This window comes from Oncorhynchus masou, chromosome 21 (assembly GCF_036934945.1).
Source record: "Oncorhynchus masou masou isolate Uvic2021 chromosome 21, UVic_Omas_1.1, whole genome shotgun sequence".
In the NCBI taxonomy this organism is placed as follows: domain Eukaryota; kingdom Metazoa; phylum Chordata; class Actinopteri; order Salmoniformes; family Salmonidae; genus Oncorhynchus; species Oncorhynchus masou.
In genome coordinates this window covers 26468172-26489854 of record NC_088232.1, presented here as the reverse complement: position 1 = coordinate 26489854, position 21683 = coordinate 26468172, and the positions used below count along the sequence as shown (strand labels likewise).

The following is a 21683-nucleotide window of genomic DNA, read 5'->3' as shown; positions in this document are numbered from 1 at the left end:
TGGGTTGCAGTTATCTTCAACACAGCAGAAAAATATCTGGTAAACCGCGAAGCAAACGGGCATCTCCCTCTACCTCTCGCGCAGCTGCCAAACTGAGCAGACACCGCTGCGAAGCGCCTGAATAATTAGTGTGTAAATAAGGTATTTAGGTTTTTGCTTTGTCATTATGCGGTATTGTGTGTAGATAGATGAGAAGAAAAAAAAATGTTTAGAATAAGCTGTAACGTAAAAGGTGACATCATTCCAAAAAAATAGAACCGACAAATTTTCTTCCATCCACCATGCGGGTCAAGTGACGGGCACTACCTCGCACACCAGATGAACCAGGGCACCCAAACTACACCTGGGATTCTTGTCGCAAAGGATTCCTTTCGCAAGGTTTTCCTCAATTTCCATTGACAACCCAGAGATAACTCCCTTAAAAACAGGTGCCCTACCCCTACTCCAGTGTTTGAAGCATGATACTTCGGGTGACTCGATTCTTGTGAGGCCCACTGCCCTGTTCCTAAGACATAATCAGGGACAAGCACAACGGAGGTCACTGATTTGATTGAACTTTTCCTAACAGGCTACGATTTACCGTCTTCGAGACGCCAAACTGATTTCCCAGATAATCACCCTTTTCAAAAAATCACATCCCAACAAGAAACGAATCCTTGTCTGATATACTATCATCCCCTTCAATTATCGACACTTATTTTTTCATTCCATTCTTCACCATTACTTTTGTCCATTCTTCTTCGGTATTGGGTTGGCGGATCGCAACCAACTTTTACCGGAATACACTGCCACCTACTGTACTGGTGTGTGAGGCCAGTCACGGCCTACCTACATTAACTTCCGGTAATACAAAATTGGGGAAAAAGGAACATTACCCTGCCAAATATTAACCCTCACTAAAAAACTCACCACCCCATTCCAATATTTAATCATACTCTAGGCCAATGGTCTGGGAGGACAGAACAGTACCACTCAACACCCCCTGCAAATCTTCTGCAGTACAACCTCACAATCCTAAGTACTTCTCTGCAGCTGCCATCACCACCTTTATTTTATGTGACTTATGTTCCATTTCTACAGTACAGTTGACAACCATGGCTATGAATGCTAAGAAACCCACCTTACTGAAGCACATGTTATTCCCATCCATCCCTTTCTATTGGTCTCTGCCTACTCACAGGAAACCCCTCAGGATCTCTCACCCTGCACCCATCTTTCTCTACAACTTTCTTCACTGCTTCAGCATATGACACTTTCTGTACTACTCTGACGCCTGGAAACCTCAACCTGCCTTTCTCTCACCGGACACCTCCGATCTCCAGCACCATGGGCACCCCCACAGTTTACACACACAACTTTTTCCACCGATACTACACATTCCTTAATCTCATGCCCTCCTGCACACTTCTTAACATCTAGGAATCTCCCTCCTACACACTGCAGCAACCATAAGCTTGGCACCTATAACACTGTAGTATTTTCAGGAACAAAAACTCTCACGGGATAACTAACACATCCTAACTTGATCTTGTGAAAAGACTGCATCAAAATTCAGCAGAACAGCCAATGTCTTCTCCATTTCACCATGCTCTCCACTGGGTCTGCATCGCACCAAACGGCGGGCCTCACAGGCACCAGGAATCTTCCATTTCAGCTGATCTTCCGCAATACTTAATGCTACCCCCATTATCACGGCTTTCAACAGCGCCCTGCTCCGAAGAGCAAAGCAAGACAGTTCTTGTCCCTAATCGCATGGTCCGGAGCGCCCTCTCCCTCTGGATGGAAGAAACACAATAAATCACTGTTGAGTTACTTTCACCTTCCTCTTTTCCATATTCACTCAAAACATGTTCCACATTTCTCCTTTTTTCCTTGTCCACCATTTTCTCCCTCATCAGCTCTTGCAGGCTTGTGCAATCCCCCACTCCATATTTACTCATATGTTCCACTTTCCTCATTTTTTTTTTGTTGTCCAGTCCTCTATCTCACAGGCAATCCAGCCCAAAAATGCCATTTTTCTCTCTCCTTCTCTACATGATGCACTTCTCATTTCAAACTCGGCATTCAATAACACCATGATTCCTGCCTCGACTTGATTGGTTATTTTTTCCCATTCCATCAGTTTACAGATAAGAAATTGTTGGATGCAACCAAATATGTGTATATGGCATTCAATCAAATACCCCTGAATGTGATGAAGGTATCTGCTATTGGATATTGCTCTTGAAAAATAATTCCTTTTACATTTCTACAGCATTGGCTGTGCTAGTTAGGTCAATAATATGGTATCCTACACTATAACGGTAAAGAGAGTGTGCAAAGAGAAAACGAGGTGGTCTTGTCGTTGGCAGAGAATTCAACAAAATGTCCCCTTATGTGGGGGACTCAACTGCAGTAAAAGTTCCCCCCCTTGCGCACTTGAGAGGTATGGCAAAAATAAGTAATTGGTCCAAACCACTACTGCAAATGGTTTAATATAATAACTATATTTGCAGATGACAATTAAATGAACAACATATTCTACAGAAAATGAAAGTATATCAAACATATGCATATATAAGTTAAACATAAATTATGATCAAACATATGAATATGTAACTTAAACATAAATGATGTCGGCCTGTTTTCAAAAAGTGGAACGTTGCGGAGGATTGTTTTCATCCCAACGTAGTCATAAATGGTATGATCCAATAGTATTGAACGCAAATCTGCTGGATGTTTAGTTTTACGGAGAGCGAGTACCGGAACTGGACTGTTGTCGCACAATCCTACAACGGTTATATGTACACTTTCTGTCCGCGATTAATACAGTCGTTTAGTGGTCTGCGCCATGGCTTTGTACGGGTGTGTCGGAGCCATGGCTTTACCTAGCGAGCTTATCGTCCATATATTTTCATTCTTGTCCGACCGTGACAAGCTTCGGGCCTCGTCCGTGTGCTCTCGCTGGAGGGAGTGTCTGTTTTACCCATCGCTTTGGACGGAGCTGAAGTTGCGTGTCGGAGGTGGTGCAAACTGGGGCGGTTCTGGCTCCGAACAGACCCCAAGATTAGAATTTCTAATGAGGAAGTTTGGCGCCTTCGTGCGCGAGCTACATCTCGAGGTTGCCCCTGTGGACGGATATCTAAGCCCACTGAACGGAGTGGAGGGCAGGATAGAACCTGTAGAACGCGACCCTCAATTGCTCGATCGCTGGAAAGACGCAAGGATCACCTATTTGGAACAGGTGTTGTGTGTGCTCAGATGTATTCGAAACAACAGGTAGTTGGATAGTTACTACAATTATTCAATACATGTTTATTGTAAATGGAGTCAGCAACTCCATACGTGTCAATTTGAGTGTTTGTTGGGTCGTAGTCAGCTAACGTTAAGTAGCTAGCCTAGCTATAATCAAACTATCATTACGTAATCAGGTCATGTCGTTACTCTACCGATTTCTGCTTAACGTTATACTGCTTGTGTGGTTTTCAGTCTGTTTTAGATACAATCTAACTACTTGGAGAAGGCATGTCAGTTTGAAATCTGTTTTTCTGCTTGTTTCGCAAAGAATGTTGCAAGGAGTTTTTTTAAATGACATTTGAAGTTATATTCTTCAATAATCAATGGATATACACTACTGGTAAAAAGTTAACACCTACTCATTCAAGGTTTTTTTATTTTTTACTATGTTCTATATTGTAGAATAATAGTGAAGACATCTAAACTATGAAATAACACATATGGAATCATGTAGTAACCAAAAGTGTTAAACAAATCTAAATATATTTGAGATTCTTCAAAGCAGCCACCCTTAGCCTTGATGACAGCTTTGCATACTCTTGGCATTCTCTCAACCAGCTTCAACTGGAATGTTTTTACAACAGTCTTGAAGGAGTTCCCACATATGCTGAGAACTTGTTGGCTGATTTTCCTTCACTCTGCGGTCCAACTCATCCCAAACCATCTCAATTTGGTTGAGGTTGGGGGATTGTGGAAGCCAGGTCATCTGATGCAGCACTAAATCACTCTGCTCCTTGAGCCTCCTATTTAGCCCTTACACAGCCTGGAGGTATGTTGGGTCATTGTCCTGTTGAAAAACAAATGATAGTCCCACTAAGCCCAAACCAGATGGGATGGCGTATCGCTACAGAATGCTGTGGTATCCATGCTGGTTAAGTGTGCCTTGAATTCTACATAAAACATTGACAGTATCACCAGCAAACACCCCCACACCATCACACCACTTCCTCCATGCTTTACATTGGGAAATACACATGCAGAGATCATCTGTTCAACCACACTGCATCTCACAAAGACACGGCAGTTAGAACCAACAATCTCCAATTTGGACTTCAGAGCAAAGGACAAATTTCCACCAGTCTAATGTCCATTGCGTGTGTTTCTTGGCCCAAACAAGTCTCTTCTTAGTCAGGATGCTCTTGATGGTGCAGCTGTAGAACCATCAAAGTGCTGGATGGTTTTTGCGACTGCACTTGAAGAAACTTTCAAAGTTCCTGAAATGTTCCGTATTGACAGACCTTCATGTCTTAAATTAATGATGGACTGTCGTTTCGCTCTGCTTATTTGAGCTGTTAATATGGACTTGACTCCATAATATGGACTTGGTCTTTTACCAAATAGGGCTATCTTCTGTATAACCCCCCATACTGTGTCACAACGCATTAAGAAGGAAAAAACTTTTAAGAAGGCACACCTGTTAATTGAAATGCAGTCCAGGTTGACTTCCTTATGAAGTTGTTTGAGAGAATGCAAAGCTGTCAAGGTAAAGGGTGGCAACTTTGAATAATCTCAAATATAAAATATATTTTGATTTGGTTAACACTCTTCTGGTTTCTACTAGGGATGCACAATATATTGGTAAGCATATCGGAAATCGGCCGACATTAGCTAAAAATGCCAACATCGGCAATGGCCCAATGTCTAGTTTAACGCCAATGTGCAAAACCGATGTCAACGCTGGCGTGCATACCTATATAACATAGGTGGAATGATGCCACGAAAAATACAGCGTTACACGTGCAACACAGCATTCCTAACCTAGCACACAATGTCTGCTGTGTGGATTTATTTTGAAGTTTCAAAGGAAGATAACAGAAAGGCCATATGCAACGTTTGTGCTGCTATTATTTCCCGAGGACGGGAGAAAGTGAAATCATTCAATACCACAAACCTAATTAGTCATTTGAAAGTGCATCACCCACAGACATTCAGCAGTTACTTAGAACAAAAGCAGAAAAAAACTAACCAACACTTCTAACAACTAAACAAGTTCAAGTCCAGCAGTCATTTGAAAGAGTAAGAACATTTCAGCGAGACAACTCAAAGCCAAAATCCATTAACGCCAAGATGATGGAATTCATTGCCCTTGACAATCAATCGCTCTCTGTCGTAGATTATGTTTGCATTCACCGACTGGTCGAGCACTTCGAGCCCCAGTGCACACTACCAAGTAGGCGCTATTTTTCAGATGTTGCCCTACTGGAGATAGTTTTGTTGAAACGCACATCCATGAGCTACTTGCTATGGGCGTCACTGCTATTAGCTTCGACGACGGACAGTTGGACCAGCTATGTCAGCCCCATGAGCGCGCTCAGTCTGACAGCACAGTGGGTCGACAAGGATTTCGTACTGAGGAAAGCTGCATTGCATGCTCAAGAATATGCTGGTTCTCATTCCGCTGCTGCCATTTCAATGGCATTTGAGAACATGTTTGAAACTTGGAAACATGAACACACTCCTAGCGCCATTTAAACAACTGACTCAAGACATAAGCTCATCAACTGCATCTGCAGCAGACGTGATACCCTCTGTCATGGCATTGAAATGCCTGCTCAACAAAACTGCCAACACAGACCGTGGGGTTAAAACTTGCTAAAGTACTCTACTAGAGGCTGTGAACAAGCTCTTCGGTGGCAGTCTCTCTGAGCCTCTTTACTGTGTCACACCCTTCTCGATGCTAGGTAAAAGGACCGCTACTTCAATGCAGACAAGAAACAGGGTTTACGTGAAATGTTACACAGCTGGACAAGATGGAAACGGACGTGGTGACAGTGCGCACCGAGAAAGAGAGGCCACGGACAGACGGAGCTGAAACTTCATTGCTTGACATGTATGATGAAATCCTGGAGAATAAAACGACTGAACAAATGAACAACGAAATGGCCCAGCAATAAATGAAATAAATAGGTTTAGATTAGAGGTCGACCGATTATGATTTTTCAACGCTGATCCCGATTATTGGAGGACCAAAAAAGCCGATACCGATTAATCGGCCTATTTTATTATTTTTTTTATATATATTTTTGTAATGATGACAAATACAACAATATTGAATGAACTTATTTTACCTTAATATAATACATCAATAAAATCAATTTAGCCTAAAGTAAATAATGAAACATGTTCAATTTGGTTTAAATAATGCAATTATTATTTTTTTCAACTTTATTTAACCAAGTAGGCTAGTTGAGAACAAGTTCTCATTTACAACTGCGACCTGGCCAAGATAAAGCATAGCAGTGTGAACAGACAACAACAGTTACTCATGGAGTAAACAATTAACAAGTCAATAACACAGTAGAAAAAAAGAGTCTATATACATTGTGTGCAAAAGGCATGAGGAGGTAGGCGAATAATTACAATTTTGCAGATTAACACTGGAGTGATAAATGATCAGATGGTCATGTACAGGTAGAGATACTGGTGTGCAAATGAGCAGAAAAGTAAATAAATATAAACAGTATGGGGATGAGGTAGGTAAATTGGGCGGGCTATTTACCGATAAACTATTTACAGCTGCAGCGATCGGTTAGCTGCTCAGATAGCAGATGTTTAAAGTTGGTGAGGGAGATAAAAGTGATTTTTGCAATTCGTTCCAGTCACAGGCAGCAGAGAACTGGAACAAAAGGCGGCCAAATGAGGTGTTGGCTTTAGGGATGATCACTGAGATACACCTGCTGGAGCGTGTGCTACGGGTGGGTGTTGCCATCGTGACCAGTGAACTGAGATAAGGCGGAGCTTTACCTAGCATGGACTTGTAGACCTGGAGCCAGTGGGTCTGGCGACGAATATGTAGCGAGGGCCATAATGCTATGCTAGGCTCTGCTAGCAGCAGGCAACATTTTCACGAAAATAAGAAAAGCAATCAAATTAAATAATTTACCTTTGAAGAACTTTGGATGTTTTCACTTAGGAGACTCCCAGTTAGAAAGCAAATGTTCCTTTTTTCCAAAAAGATTATTTTTGTAGGCAAAATAGCTCCGTTTGTTCTTCACGTTTGGCTGAGAAATCGACCGGAAAATGGTCACTACAAACGCCAAACTGTTTTCCAAATTAGCTCCATAATATCGACAGAAACATGGCAAACGTTGTTTAGAATCAATCCTCAAGGTGTTTTTCACATCTATTCAATAATATATCCGCCGGGACAATTGGTTTCTCATTAGAAGCGATTGGAATAATGGCTACCTCAGTACTTTACGCAAGATTTTCTGCGGGAGCCATCATGTGACCACTTGATGTGGTCCTTTACGGCTATTCTTCAACATAAATGCGTAAAAAGACGTCACAATGCTGTAGACACCTTGGGGAATACGTAGAAAGCGTAAGCTCATTCTTAGCCCATTCACAGCCATATAAGGTGTCATTGGCATGCAGGGCTTTCAAAATATGGGGCACTTCCTGGTTGGATTTTTATCTGGGTTTCGCCTGTAACATCAGTTCTGTTGCACTCACAGACCATCTTTGCAGTTTTGGAAACATCAGTGTTTTCTATCCAAAGTTGTCAATTATATGCATAGTCGAGCATCTTGTCGTGACAAAATATCTCGTTTTAAAACGGGAACGTTTTTTTTTATCCAAAAATGAAAATTCTGCCCCCTAGTTACAAAAGGTTTTAACCCACCGTTCCTAGGCCGTCATTGAAAATAAGAATGTGTTCTTTAACTGACTTGCCTAGTTAAATAAAGGTATAAAAAAAATGGCAAATCGGCGCCCAAAAATTTCCGATTTGTTATAAAAACTTAATCGGCCCTAATTAATCGGCCATTCTGATTAATCGTCCGACCTCTAGTTTTGATTATGTTTTACTGGTAATTGGGACATACGTAAATGCCAACAAAATAACTTCTTTGTGTGTGTTTTCAACTATTTAACTGTACAAGAATGTTTAAAATGCCACCCAAATGTTCAATATCGTTTATCAGTATCGGGTGTTTTGGCAAGGAAAATATCGGTATCGGGACAAAAATGTCATATTGGTGCATCCCTAGTTAATACATGATTCCATATGTGTTATTTCATAGTTTTTATAGTAAAAATAAAGAAAAACCCTTAAATGAGGGGGTGTTCAACTTTTGACGTACACACACACTACCATTCAAAAGTTTGGGGTCACTTAGAAATGTCCTTGTTTTTGAAAGAAAAGCAAAAATGTTGTCCATTAAAATAACATCAAATTGATCAGAAATACAGTGTAGACATTGTTAATGTTGTAAATGACTATTGTAGCTGGAAACGGCTGATAGGCGTAAAGAGGCCCATTATCAGCAACCATCACTCCTGTGTTCCAATGGCATGTTGTGTTAGCAAATCCAAGTTTATAATTTTAAAAGGCTAATTGATCATTATCATTTTGCAATTATGTTAGCACAGCTGAAACTGTTGTTCTGATTAAAGAAGCAATAAAGCTGGCCTTTAGACTAGTTGAGTATCTGGAGCATCAGCATTTGTGGGTTCGATTACAGGCTCAAAATGGCCAGAAACAATTAACTTTCTTCTGAAACTCGTCAGTCTATTCTTGTTCTGAGAAATGAAAGCTATTTCATGCGAGGTATTGCCAAGAAACTGAAGATCTCATACAACGCTGTGTACTACTCCCTTCACAGAACAGCGCAAACTGGCTCTAACCAGAATAGAAAGAGTGGGTGGCCCCGGTGCACAACTGAGCAAGAGGACAAGTACATTAGCATGTTTCTCAAACTAGACAGACGCCTCAAGTCCTCAACTGGCAACTTCATTCAATAGTACCCTGCAAAACACCAGTCTCAACATCAACAGTGAAGAGGTGACTCCAGGATGCTGGCCTTGTAGGCAGAGTTGCCTAGGAAAAGCCATATTTTAGACTAGCCAATAAAAATAAAAGATTAAGATGGGCAAAAGAACGCACACTGGACAGAAGAACTCTGCCTAGAAGGCCAGCATCCCGGAGTCACCTCTTCACTGTTGACAGTGAGACTGGTGTTTTGCCGGTATTATTTAATGAAGCTGTCAGTTGGAGACTTGTGGGGGCGTCTGTTTCACAAACTAGACCCACTAATGTACTTGTCTGTTTTTCAGAAGCCTCACAAGTGTGATTGTGAATCACACTGCTGCTATGTATTTATTAATAAGTGATATCCGTATCATCATACACTACACCTCTGCTGTCATCCTCACCTCCATGCATGTATTCAAGTTGGATAATCTTTAGATGCTGACAGCAGTCACACCATTGGATGGCATAGCTTGGACTGCAGCCTACAAAAGTATATTCCTGCTGTTTTCCCACGATCCATCAAGCACATTTGGGTTTGTCATCATAGTGGTCTCTGACTTACGGCCAGACTCACACACGTTGAATACATTTAATCGTGCACTCATTTCAATGAACAGAAGTGTCAAAGATTTTGTTTTCCCGCAAACATCCTTTCTGAATTTAAAAGTAATCATTAAAGTAATCTAGTTTTTCAAAAGTGTCTGTAACCAGATTACAATATTTTTGCTAGAAACTGATGACAGTTCGTTTTTTTTGTAATCACTTTCATGTAACTGACTACATGTTATCCGTTACTCCCCAACCCTGGTGATATGCAACTCTGCCTTTTCAAACATGTACTTTCAATATGCTAATATCTTTTGGACATTTGTGTCCTGAAAAGTTACACTTCCACTGCCACAGAGATGGCATAAAGGTGTCTTGAGGCATTTCTTTGTTGATAATTAATTCCAGCGTTCATTCAATTACAACACACTTGTTTAAGAGCGTTCGAGAGATTTAGTGGCTAAATCAAATGCTGGAAGCTGGGTTTGTTGTAGTGAACCAAACTCCGTTCAATGGTGAAAGAAGTCACCATGGAGTGGAATTTAGTCCGCCATGTTTGTGGTGTCTAGCCGCTAGGTTTGTGGTGGACACCAGTGTGTGATGTTGAAAGGTATTTATTGTCAGAGGCCTTATGGCAAATTGGTGAGGACATGTATGCTGTTTGATTGTGTTTGTTGCAGACCACAATTAGAACATTCACTGACCTCCACTATGGCTGATTTGTGTCTGGTTTTGACTAAAGCTCATATCTCTCTCTTCTCGGCCCCCCCTCTCTCTCGGCTCCTTCTCTCAGAAATCTCCAGAAGCTGAGTCTGTATGGGGATACCTGCATTCTTCAGGATGAGGGCATTCTGGAAAGTGCCTATCTACAGCAGGTTGACCCAGGAGGCAAGAAAATCAAAGAGTGAGTAGCTTTTAGGCAAGGCTACATCTTGCCCAGGGCGACAAAAGGGCATACAGCAAAAGGGCATACAGCAAAAGGGCATACAGCAAAAGGGCATACAGCAAAAGGGCATACAGCAAAAGGGCATACAGCAAAAGGGCATACAGCATGGCTCTACACTTACTTTTCTTAAATTGAAAAATGTCGTCACACATAAAGACATTTAGAGACACAATGAAAATTATTTGAATTAATAAAGCTAGGATCCTGATTTTTTTTCTTCGATGTCACACAGCAAAATACTTAGGTTCACAATCATTCAAAATCACAGTACAAACAGTATAGTTCCCTTAAGGTAAAGCACCTTTGGTAAATCCGCTTTCTCTGTGAGAGCTTCCCATGTCTGGAATACACTGCCATCAGAGAGACACAACTGCACCACATATCACACTTTCACAAAATGCATGAAGACATGGCTAAATGTCAATCAGATTTGTGAACATAATACCTAGCTGTGTATTGCCGCTTTCCATGTTGTCTGTAGCTTGTGAGGTGTGGAAACACTTTGTTGCTTTTATGAATTTTGTCTTGCTGCTTTTTGTTCTATTTTGCTCTGTCTGTATGCTATGTCTTGCTTGTACGGTGTACTGCGTGTGCTCACTGCTCAATGATTGTCTATATTGTAATTGTTTTTAATAACCTGCCCAGGGACTGCGGTTGAAAATTAGCTGGCTGGCTTAAACTGGCACTTTTACTGAAACGTTGATTAATATGCACTGTCCCTGTAAAAATAAAATACACTCAAACTGTCCTCTGTTGAAATTCTGCCTCATATAATTACATAGAACACAAATAGGTCATTTAATAGGATCTCTGTTCTGCCCATACAGTTTTTTTAAATCTATTAATTGTCAGTGAGTAGGTCTTTATTTGCAGAAATGGAACAGAGGAAAAAATGGCTAAAGTTTTCAAACTTTCTGTGTTTTCCTTTGGGCCGGGGTAGGATCCAACAGCTGTTACTAGAGGTTCTGTCTAACAGCAGGAAGATAAAGTGGCTGTCCTCCGCCTTCATGCAGGGCGTGGTGACCCCATGCTCCCTGGCCTCTCTGTCCAACCCCAGCGCAGGCTCCCTGGAGCACCTCGGCTTGCTGGATAACCAGCTGCCTTGCCTGGTCTCACCTGTGGAGCTGGAGCGGCTGGTCCACCTGCGTTCCCTGGCCCTCGACTTCTGTGACTTCACCTCTGAGTTGAGCCACCTACTGGCTAGAGGAGACCGTGCTCCTCTACACCGCCTCTCCCTGATGCTCAACGGCGCTGCTCTGGAGGCTAAGCCGCTCGATGGCACCGCCAGTGAGGACGACTGGAAGGCCCTGGTCCAACGCAGCGCTAACCTGCGGGTTTACGTGATGGCACTGGATGTGTGCAGCCAGGACCTGCTGAGGGTGCTAAAACCAAGCCTGCCCCTGGAGAGGATCCACCTGGACAGCTACTCCACCTTGGTCACAGATGGAACCCTGGAGCTCATTGCCCAGCAGTACAACAAGACCCTGAGCCACTTCATCCTGATGAGGGATGACACCGGCTTCCCTGACCTTGGCATCAACCGAAACGAGGACCCACTGGTCCTACTGGCCTGGCGCTGCGTACACCTCTCTGTATTGGTCATCCACGGTGAGCCTGGCCCAGATGTTAGCATTACATAGCTCACCACTCTTTTAGTGTAGCCTAACATTTGAATGGCAATGATTGATTTCCAGTGGTATGGGTTCTACAAGATGTTCTGATAGAAATATTTATTACTGGTTATTTCTGGGAGTACTGTTTTATGTGGGGCGGCAGGTGGTTAGAGAGTAACCGAAAGGTTGCTAGATCGATTCCCCGAGCTGACAAGGTAAAAATGTGTTGTTCTGCCCCTGAACAAGGCAGTTAACCCACTGTTCCTAGGCTGTCATTGAAAATAATAATTTGTTCTTAACTGACTTGCCTAGTTAAATAAAGGTAAAATAAATTGTCTAGTAGGGCTGACCCCATTTAGTCGACTGGTTGATTGTTTTGGGCGATAGGCTGTTGGTCGACCAAGTAGCAATAACAACAAAAACATCATGGTGTACAAGACATCTGTCTGAGTGGACTGATCCATTGTGAATGTGCTACTGAAAATGTATATGGTTATTTTATGTAAGAACAATGGTGCAATACAAATCAAACATTTTTAACAACTGCGCCCTCTCACACTTTGGATAGTAGTCACTGTCCTCAGTTCTGAAACGCACCAGTACACTGTTGAATTGGTACCTTTTACTAGACCATGTTGCTAAGTGCGTAATAGTTAACCAGTATGGTGTTGAACAATGCTGTGGAGGAAGCAGTGAAGTTCGGAGAGATGAGAAAACAGACTTTGCCTTATGTGTCCAAGAAAATTGTGCCTGACTTTATGAATCATCCATAAGCCTCCCAACTGGTGCAGTGGTCTAAGGCACTGCATTGCTGTGCTTGAGGCGTCACTACAGACCCAGGTTTGATCCCAGGCTGTGTCACAACCGGCTGAGACCGGGAGTCCCATAGGGGAGCGCACAATTGGCCCTTTTTCCTTGATCTCCTTCTTATTGTTATTATTATAATGATGGTAATAAGTAATTTAATTCTCATTAGTCGGCTGAGTATAGCAGCCTTGTATAACCACCATTGAGATGTAGGTCTAATATAAATACCATAACTTGGGCCTATATTTCAGTGCTTACAGTGCATTCGGAAAGTTTTCAGACCACTTGACTTTTTCCACATTTTGTTACGTTACAGCCTTATTCTGAAATTGATTCAATATAACATTTTCCTCATCAAGCTACACACTACCCCATAATGAAAAAGTGAAAACAGGTTTTTAGAAGTGTTTGCAAATGTATTAAAAATAAAAAACAGATGGCTTATTTACATAATTAGACTTGAAATTGAGCTCCGCTTTCAACTGTGGGACCTTTATATAAACAGGTGTATGACAAAGGGTCTGAATACTTACGTAAATAAGGTGTTTTGTTTTTGGGGAGGGGGGCAGCAAACATTTCAAAAAACCTGTTTTCGCTTTGTCTTTTTGGGGTATTGTGAGTAGATTCCCGAGCAAATTTTTTTATTTAATATGTTTTAGAATACGACTAACGTAACGGGGGATAAAGTCAAGGGCACTGTAAATAGGCTACTGCATGAATCAATCATTTATTAATTCATGTCATCACAGTCATTCATGATTTGAAATGCAATCAAGCATTTAAGTTAAGAATTTTCAATCAAGTCTTTGGTCCACTTATAATTTATTTTGTGTAGTTTACATTGTTCCAAACGGTCAGAGAAATTATATTGTAATCTAACAGCACCTGTTTGGCACACATAATATGCACGCAGCACTTGCTCCTTACCTCATTTTTCTTGATCTTTAGTATTTTCCACAAGTAGTCATTTATTCCACACATCCAAATTCCCCTTTACCAGTAAGCAGCAACTATTCATTATCCCATTTCGAGTTTACTTGTCAGTCCTCTGCATCCGATTTGCTGTTAGGGTGTTCAGAGTTTCTAACCAATTTATTGATGTTATGATATGGTGTAGGTCAGGCGGTATTGGTTACGTAGAGAGAGCAAGGGTGGAGGGAATAAGGAATATTTTTCCTAAACAAATTAGGGATTTCGGTAACACAATTTTTCAGTCAGAAATGAGAAATTATGTTGCAGCTTCTGCAACATGGACAGCGCGATACACTGATGTTCTGTGGTGTCGATTCAGCAGTGAGGAGAGCGAGACAACGGGAGCCAGTCAGTCACTCGCTGTCTTTTTTTTATATATTTTTTTATTTTTAATTTTAATACACAGTGCAGCATGTCTGAGCCAGGTCCGGTACAATCAAATCAATTGCGGTCAAACTCCCTCTAGTCCTTTTGTCTTTTAATTATTTCAACAAATGGTTTGCTTAAAGCATCCGACAAGCTCAGTGCATATAGTTGATTTGATTAAAACTCATAGGATGTGTCAGTATATGGAAAAATTAATGTTTTAAAACTGACCTATCGATTGGTTGAAAGAACAGTATCTTGGTCGACTAATACATTTTAGGGAACAGCCCTAATGTCTTGTGTGTGTGTGTGTGTTGTAGAGGTCATATTGGCAGCATGTTGATATGTATAGCACAAATCAAATGGAATTGTTTTACATTCAGTATCCAGTATGTTCTTTCTACAGTGGCATTCAATGTGATTCTCCTCTGTCTGAACACCACAGGCTACACTGTGTGGTCCCACAACCTGGTGGCCATCTCCCGTCTGCGTGGCTCCAGCCTCAAGGTCCTGGCTGTGTCCGAGGAGAGCATTGACTTCGACCCGGACCAGAGGGTCTTCATGGAGGGTGACCCCGTCCACAACCTGGTGAAGGAGGTGTCGCTGGGCCTGGGGCGCGTCTGGCGCCCTTCTATGGACTCCAACCTGGTCCTCAGCGAGCCCACCCAGCACTTCCACAGGGAGATGCAGAGCTTCAGCTTGGGCATGTAGGCTAGTGCTGCAGCCGCCAGACCGGGCAGCCATCTGGGTCGTGTTCATTAGGCATCAAACAAAATAAAACCAGACCTAAACAAGAGGGACCCCACTTCACCAATAAGCAATGCAAATTTTCTGTTACAAAAAGTTTTCCATTGAATGACCTAATGAACACAACCCTGGTCTGGTCTTGCCTGCTGCACATGCTCAGTGTTTGTCTTGGGACCTATAAGGTGATTAGATCATCTCATTTACATATATTTTATTTTCTTCTCTAGCATCCTTTGTGCCGTGTTTATCAGTATTAGCTCTATATATCTATATATATCCTGCTTATGATTAGGAGAGTATAGTCGAATAATTGTTTAGTAGCTAAATGAGAGGTTGGTGTTGCAAGGGGGCTTTTCTACACAGCTAGCTTAGTTGTATTGTATTATAAGTTTTATTTTTTGCTTTGTGTTTTGTCTGTCAGCAAGTGCGGAGTTATCAGTTAATCCACCTTGGCTTTTTGCAATGATGGAATCCTGTGTTCTTGTTCGTGCACATTTTTTTTACGGGAGATTAGTCTAGTAGTCTTCCGGCAGAAGGAGGGACCGTGCTGATGGAGTGTGTGGTTAGGCCCCCCCCTCAGCCCAGCAAGATCCTGTCTGCTCTTTACTTTTGTGTTTTGGAGATGATATTGTTGCTATGTTACGGGACTAAGATCCTGCTGGTTCTTCTCAACCCAGAGGTGGGATATGATAGGTTTCCACACTGACACTGAGTTTCCTACGTTCTGCTGCAGTACTTAAGTCAGGGGTTAGCGTTGCGAGTCATACGCTGCAGTTTGCGCTCAGAAAAATCCTCTGTCTCAGGTGGGCAAAACATGATTCTATGAAGATGGTGATGATGAGGATGTATATACTATGAAACAATCAGCTAGTCTCTCAGTCTAATGCAGTTTTCTTTTCTTCACATTTGCCTTGGAAAACCCCTTGTTTTCTAGTATCAGTAGTTTTTGCCATCCAATCTGCCCCTTTTTTACCATGGGGTAAACAAACTTAGTCGTACATTTGTTTTAAGATTAAGGTGTTTAAAGAATGGCAAAAAGCTACTCCTTGCACATGTTTCTCTTGTTCACAGCTATGTTCGCTGACTCCAGGGCCACAGTGTTTACCAGCTGAACGTTGGATGGAGGGAAGCATTTGCTTGCTTGTTCCAAATCTCAGGATTTTTTCACTTTCAGTAAATTTGTCCATTTGAAGGCTTTCTTTTAATAAAAAGCTTTCTGTTGATCTGCGGGCCAGTGTGCATGGTGGTGTGACTGAATACTGTATACTAATACTGTGGAAAGAGCTCTTCCAACACTACGCGGTTTTATTTTTCTAGACGCGCCTTCTCGTATCCTCTTAACTTTTAAAAAGGTTAACATCCTCGATGTGCGTCTGTGAAAATACTTTTAATGGCGTTTTCTGTCGTTTTAGAGCTCAGTAGTAGAGGGAATCTGTGGTTGATTGCTCAGTGGTAGAATGTAAATATGAAGCTAACAACCTTAATGTGTAAAGTTGTCTGCTATCCAGAATTCCCCTTATATACGCATATCTTTTTGTTGTTGCTTGTAAAGCTTCGGGAGCCAGTCTTGACTGATAACGCAGTAGTGTGGGGCTTGGAATAGGTGACCTGTGGTTGTTCTGTGCTGCTGAGATGTTGGAGCATTCCGGAAAAGAGGAGTGTAGGTTTCTCTTGATCTTGTGTGATTTGTGAAGCTGTCGGTCGGCTATTACTATTTGTTGTGTTCCTCCGTGCCCATAACTTTCGTTGGTACTACCAAAGCCAGCCATTTTAGTCAAGGAAGAGAAATGCAGTATGCAGAGTTCTGTATATTGAGGAAAAAATAAGTTTGCCTAGAAACAGCTGGCATCGGATGGCAAGGTGTGTGTGTGTGTGTGTGTGTGTGTGTGATCCATGATACAAACAATGTAACGATCAGCCTATGGGATCCACTACTAACCTGTTTAGTTGTGGCAGTAAGATATGAGCCTGCATGCAAGGTTCCACTTGGGTTAAACTTAGTCTATTGACCGTTGATGCATGAGAAGTGATAAAGGAATATTGAAATAATATACATGTTAACAGAGGGATTCTTACGTTTTTTTGTTTTTAGTACCACACCAGAGGATGTAGATAATATTCTATATTTGGAGTTGTTTGTGCTGAACAGGGGTAGTGTAAGACCTTTTTAGAGGATGACAAATGCCAGTCAATTGTTACAATGTGTAAAACATCCTAATGCTGTGCCTAAATCCAGTGTAGCTTTCGCTCAGTTTTTTGTTTTTGTGTGTTCGTTTCCAGTTCACCATTCATTGTCTAGTACAGCATTTGACTACCGTTAAAGCATATTTTATTTCCACTTTTTTTTTTTGTGTGTGTAAAGTTTCAGAAGTGCATACATCAAAGAATTATCCATATGGTGTGCTTGAAGTAAAGCATGGTGTACCCCTTTCTCACCAGTGAGCAGGAAACAGCCTTTCTCATGGTTACTGTCAGTTGAGGAGAGGTGTTCCATGCCTAAAAAATAAATTAAGAAAATTAAGAAGAATCTTTTTTCCAACAAGTCACTGGAATAAACAAAACGTCTGTCAGCGTGTCTGCATCGGCTGCCAAAGATAACTGTGTGAAACGACAGTTGATCAGCCAAAATGTACTACTATGACTGCTCCTCCACAAATACTACTAGAAATATACCTACTGAATATGGGGTGAAGATGGACCACGTGGTGCACAGCTGTGCTGTGGCTTGATCAACAACAGAGCTCTCTCTCTCTGTTTTCAACAACAGAGCTCTTGCTCACCAGTTTCATTGTGAAAAGTGAATGTCATTTAAGTATAGATAAAATCAAATTTGGTTGATTCTTTCAGCCCTGTATGTTGCTATGAGACGTAAGGAACATTCCACTGGGGAGTTAAAAACCAACAAAATGGGCAAATGTCTGAATTTAAAAAAACATTTTTTTTTATACATTTAAATATTTTTTTAGGGGTAATTGGAGTAAATTAGAGTAAATGATGCACAATTGGTCTTTGATGAAAAAATGGTTTGCTGTGTGAAGTCCTATAGAAGTGGTTGTGTAGGCCAGTCTCACTCTGCATGTTAAAAGGCTTAGCAGTGGAGGTCTTTTCTTTTTATACTCTGGAGAAACATACCATTTGGGTTATTACAGCTTACAAATCAGTTGGTTCCCTTTTTTTTTCTTAGCATAAAAAATGTCATCACAATCCACATCTCTCTTGTTGAAAAGGAGGAACCTATATAGCGACAGTGAGCTGCTTGAGGGCAGGTCCATCTGAGAGTTAACTGTTACCTGTAGAACCTCATTGTGCTGCAGAAGCTACAGCTAAATGACATACCAGCCTTAAGAGCGTAAACGCTTGACGTCAAGAGACCTGAGTGAGGAGAATTCTGTTTTGTTTTATTCCATTATTAAAAACCAGCACCACTATCATATTACAAGTTCACTGTTGTGGGGGTCAGGAGGGAGGTGAACTTAAACATGTCACATCTCTTAATGGCTGGCTTGCATTACAGCCAAGTCAAACGCATATAATCCAGTGGCTTTTATTTTTCTGTCACTTACAAATGGAAATAACAATGTGATTGTTTTAAGATCTTGATTCTTTGGAAGCCAAACTCTGTTTCAAAGGCTACCGTGGGTTACAGACATGGTCTCTATGAGACTGGCCAGCAGGCCCCAGTTTTAAGTGGTATGAATGTTGTGCATTTGTTTAAAATCAGGATATTTTATTGCAAAATAAGTCATGCATTACAAGTGGCCACCATGGGGCACTAGCAGTGCTAACACCAAGGCTGTGTCCTTATAAGCTTTCGGGGAAGAAAATAACTGCGTATTTGTATATCAATACATAATGTATACTCTTATGCAACACATTTATGAATATTTGTAAGCTTTAAGATGGTTTTACCATTTTTGCTAAATGTTGAAATATTTGGACAGGTGTTTTCTGTCAACTTTGTCTCAAGTGAACGCATAGCATTGGATATGTACGGTACATCTGCAAATGGGAACTCCACTGGTGCAGGTGTGAAAATGTCAAGTGTAGAGAATTTTGATTCGAAAAAGTGATGCAAGATTAAAGAAGGAAATAGCCTAAGTGACATTGTGTAAACCTGTTGAATGGTTCTTTTTAAACCAGTGAATAAAAGCATTAAACACAAACATGGTCTTTGTTATTCATGGTGGCTTAATTTGAATTACAATAATCCTGTGCTGATCCTAGTTTATGGCAGTGCTTTACCTTTGGTGTAATTTTACTTCCCATTAACCCAGTGTACAGGTACAGTTGAACTCGAAGGTTTACATACACGTAGGTTGGAGTCGTTAACTCTTATCTAAATTTCTTTTAACCACTCCATAAATGAACAAACTATAGTTTCGGCAATTCGGTTAGGACATCAACTTTACATGACACAAGTAATTTTCCCAAATATTGTTTGACATTATTTCACTTATAATTCACTGTATCACAATTCTAGTGGGTCTGAAGTTTACATACACTAAGCTGACTGTGCCTTTAAACAGCTTGGAAATTTTCAGAATTGTAATGGCTTTAGAAGCTCCTGATAAATGTCAATTGGTCTGAGTCAATTGGAGGTGTAGCTGTGGCTGTAGTTCAGGGCCTACCTTCAAACTCAGTGCCTCTGCTTGACATCATGGGATCATCAAAAGAAATCAGCCAAGATTGTAGATCTCCACAAGTCTGGTTCATCCTTGGGAGCAATTTCTAAACGCCTGAAGGTACCACACAGCTGTCATACTGCTCAGGGAGGAAACGTGTTCTGTCCCCTAGAGATGAACGTACTTTGGTGCGAAAAGTGCAAATCAATCCCAGAACAACAGCAAAGGACCTTGTGAAGATACTGGAGGAAACAGCTACAAAAGTGTCTATATCGACATAACCTGAAAGGCCGCTCAGCAAGGAAGAAGCCACGGCTCCAAAACCACCATAAAAAAGTCAGACTATGGTTTGCAACCGCACATGGGGACAAAGATTGTACTTTTTGGAGAAATGTTCTCTGGTCTGACGAAACAAAAATAGAACTGTTTGGCCATAATGACCATAATTATGTTTTGAGGAAAAAGGGGGATGCTTGCAACCCGAAAAAAAACTATCCCAACTGTGAAGCACGGGGGTGGCAGCATGTTGTGGGGGTGTTTTGCTGCAGGAGGGACTGGTGCACTTCACGAGAAAGGAAAATTGTGGATATATTGAAAAAAGTCAGGAAGTTGAAGCTTGGTCGCAAATGGGTCTTCAAATGGACAATGACCCCAAGCATACTTTCAAAGTTGTGGCAAAATGGCTTACGGACAAAGTCAAGGTATTGGAATGGCCATCAAAGCCCTGACCTCAATCCCATAGAAGATTTGTGGGCAGAACTGAAAAAGCTTGTGCGAGCAAGGAGGCCTACAAACCTGACTCAGTTACACCAACTCTGTCAGGAGGAATGGGCCAAAATTCACGCAACTTATTGTGGGAAGCTTGTGGAAGGCTACCTGAAACATTTGACCCAAGTTAAACAATTGAAAGGCAATGCTCCCAAATACTAATTGAGTGTATGTAAAACTTCTGACCCACAGGGAATGTGATAAGAAATAAAAGCCAAAATAAATCTCTATTCTGACATTTCACATTCTTAAAATAAAGTGGTGATCCTAATTGACTTAAGACAGGGAATCTTTACCAGGAATTGTGAAAAATTGAGTTAAAATGTATTTGGCCCAAGGTGGATGTAAACTTCAACTACATGTCAGAGCTAGACGTTGTGTCATGGCACAGCTGATACGGTCCTTTTCAGGTCATGTAAAGGTTAGTTCTACCTGAAGAAGACCAATATGGCATGCCATTTGTAAAGACGACTTGAGCAGAAAAGTGAGCTGCCATTCATTTATTCTATAATTTGTGATTCCATCCTTATCCTCTAACTCATTTGATCTATGAAAATGTAAGACAACTAAACACTTGAGCATAATTTATTACACTTTTACAATATCTCATATTCCCTCAACTCGAACTACTGTAATTTCTTGACATTTAATGATCAAACTATGGACGGTCAAGAACTCCCAGCTAAAAAGTAATGAACATCTTTCAAGTCAATTGACTCAGAGTGGTATACACACACTTCCCTTTTCACAATATTGACAATATGTTAATATATACACATGGCAAGAATGCAAGGGAGAAATTAGGGACTTATTTCAAAGTAAAATTAAAAAGGCTTTGACATTGCAAGAAAACACAACCTTCTCAAATTTGCTCAAGTCACAACTCAGAAAAAGGCAGTCTCACAGGCAGTTCACCATCAGCAGATTCACATAACTATGGAACTTCTTCAAAAAGACACTGCATTCAACACCAGAAATACACATAGCAACATTGATTACTCAGTAGTTCCAGTTCATGGTGGTATTGTATTCTCTCAACAGTCCTAATAAGCCACTCATCTATTTGTGTGTATGTGTGTGCGTGCAAGACAGTGGGGAAACAATTCCACTGTCAGCCACTCAAAATGGGAAAGACAGTCAAATGACAATTGGTTACACTTCATGAAACAGTCCTTGAGCATACCCTAAGTCGCTCACTACAGCACAACAGGAAGCGAAGTGCCACACAGGAAGCAGGCGGGGAGAGAGTTTCTCCCTCATAGGGA

General features: G+C 41.2%; 1 protein-coding gene across 1 annotated transcript; it reads left to right on the top strand.

Moving 5' to 3' along the window:
- The first annotated feature begins 2700 nt into the window (after positions 1-2700).
- LOC135508020 (F-box only protein 33-like) lies at positions 2701-19191 on the top strand. Its single transcript, XM_064927903.1, has 4 exons — positions 2701-3258; positions 10371-10481; positions 11464-12131; positions 14727-19191. Exons 1-4 carry the CDS (start codon positions 2831-2833, stop codon positions 14990-14992), a joined length of 1473 nt encoding a protein of 490 aa, XP_064783975.1. The 5' UTR covers positions 2701-2830; the 3' UTR covers positions 14993-19191.
- Positions 19192-21683: the final 2492 nt, after the last annotated feature.

What these genes read in the sequence shown, in the direction of transcription:
- LOC135508020 (XM_064927903.1), top strand. Translation starts at nt 2,831, where the DNA reads ATGGCTTTGTACGGGTGTGTCGGAGCCATGGCTTTACCTAGCGAGCTT. An exon ending in GGAGGCAAGAAAATCAAAGA is followed by an intron (nt 10,482 to 11,463) that starts GTGAGTAGCTTT and finishes GGGCCGGGGTAG; the next exon opens with GATCCAACAGCTGTTACTAG. An exon ending in CTCTGTATTGGTCATCCACG is followed by an intron (nt 12,132 to 14,726) that starts GTGAGCCTGGCC and finishes TGAACACCACAG; the next exon opens with GCTACACTGTGTGGTCCCAC.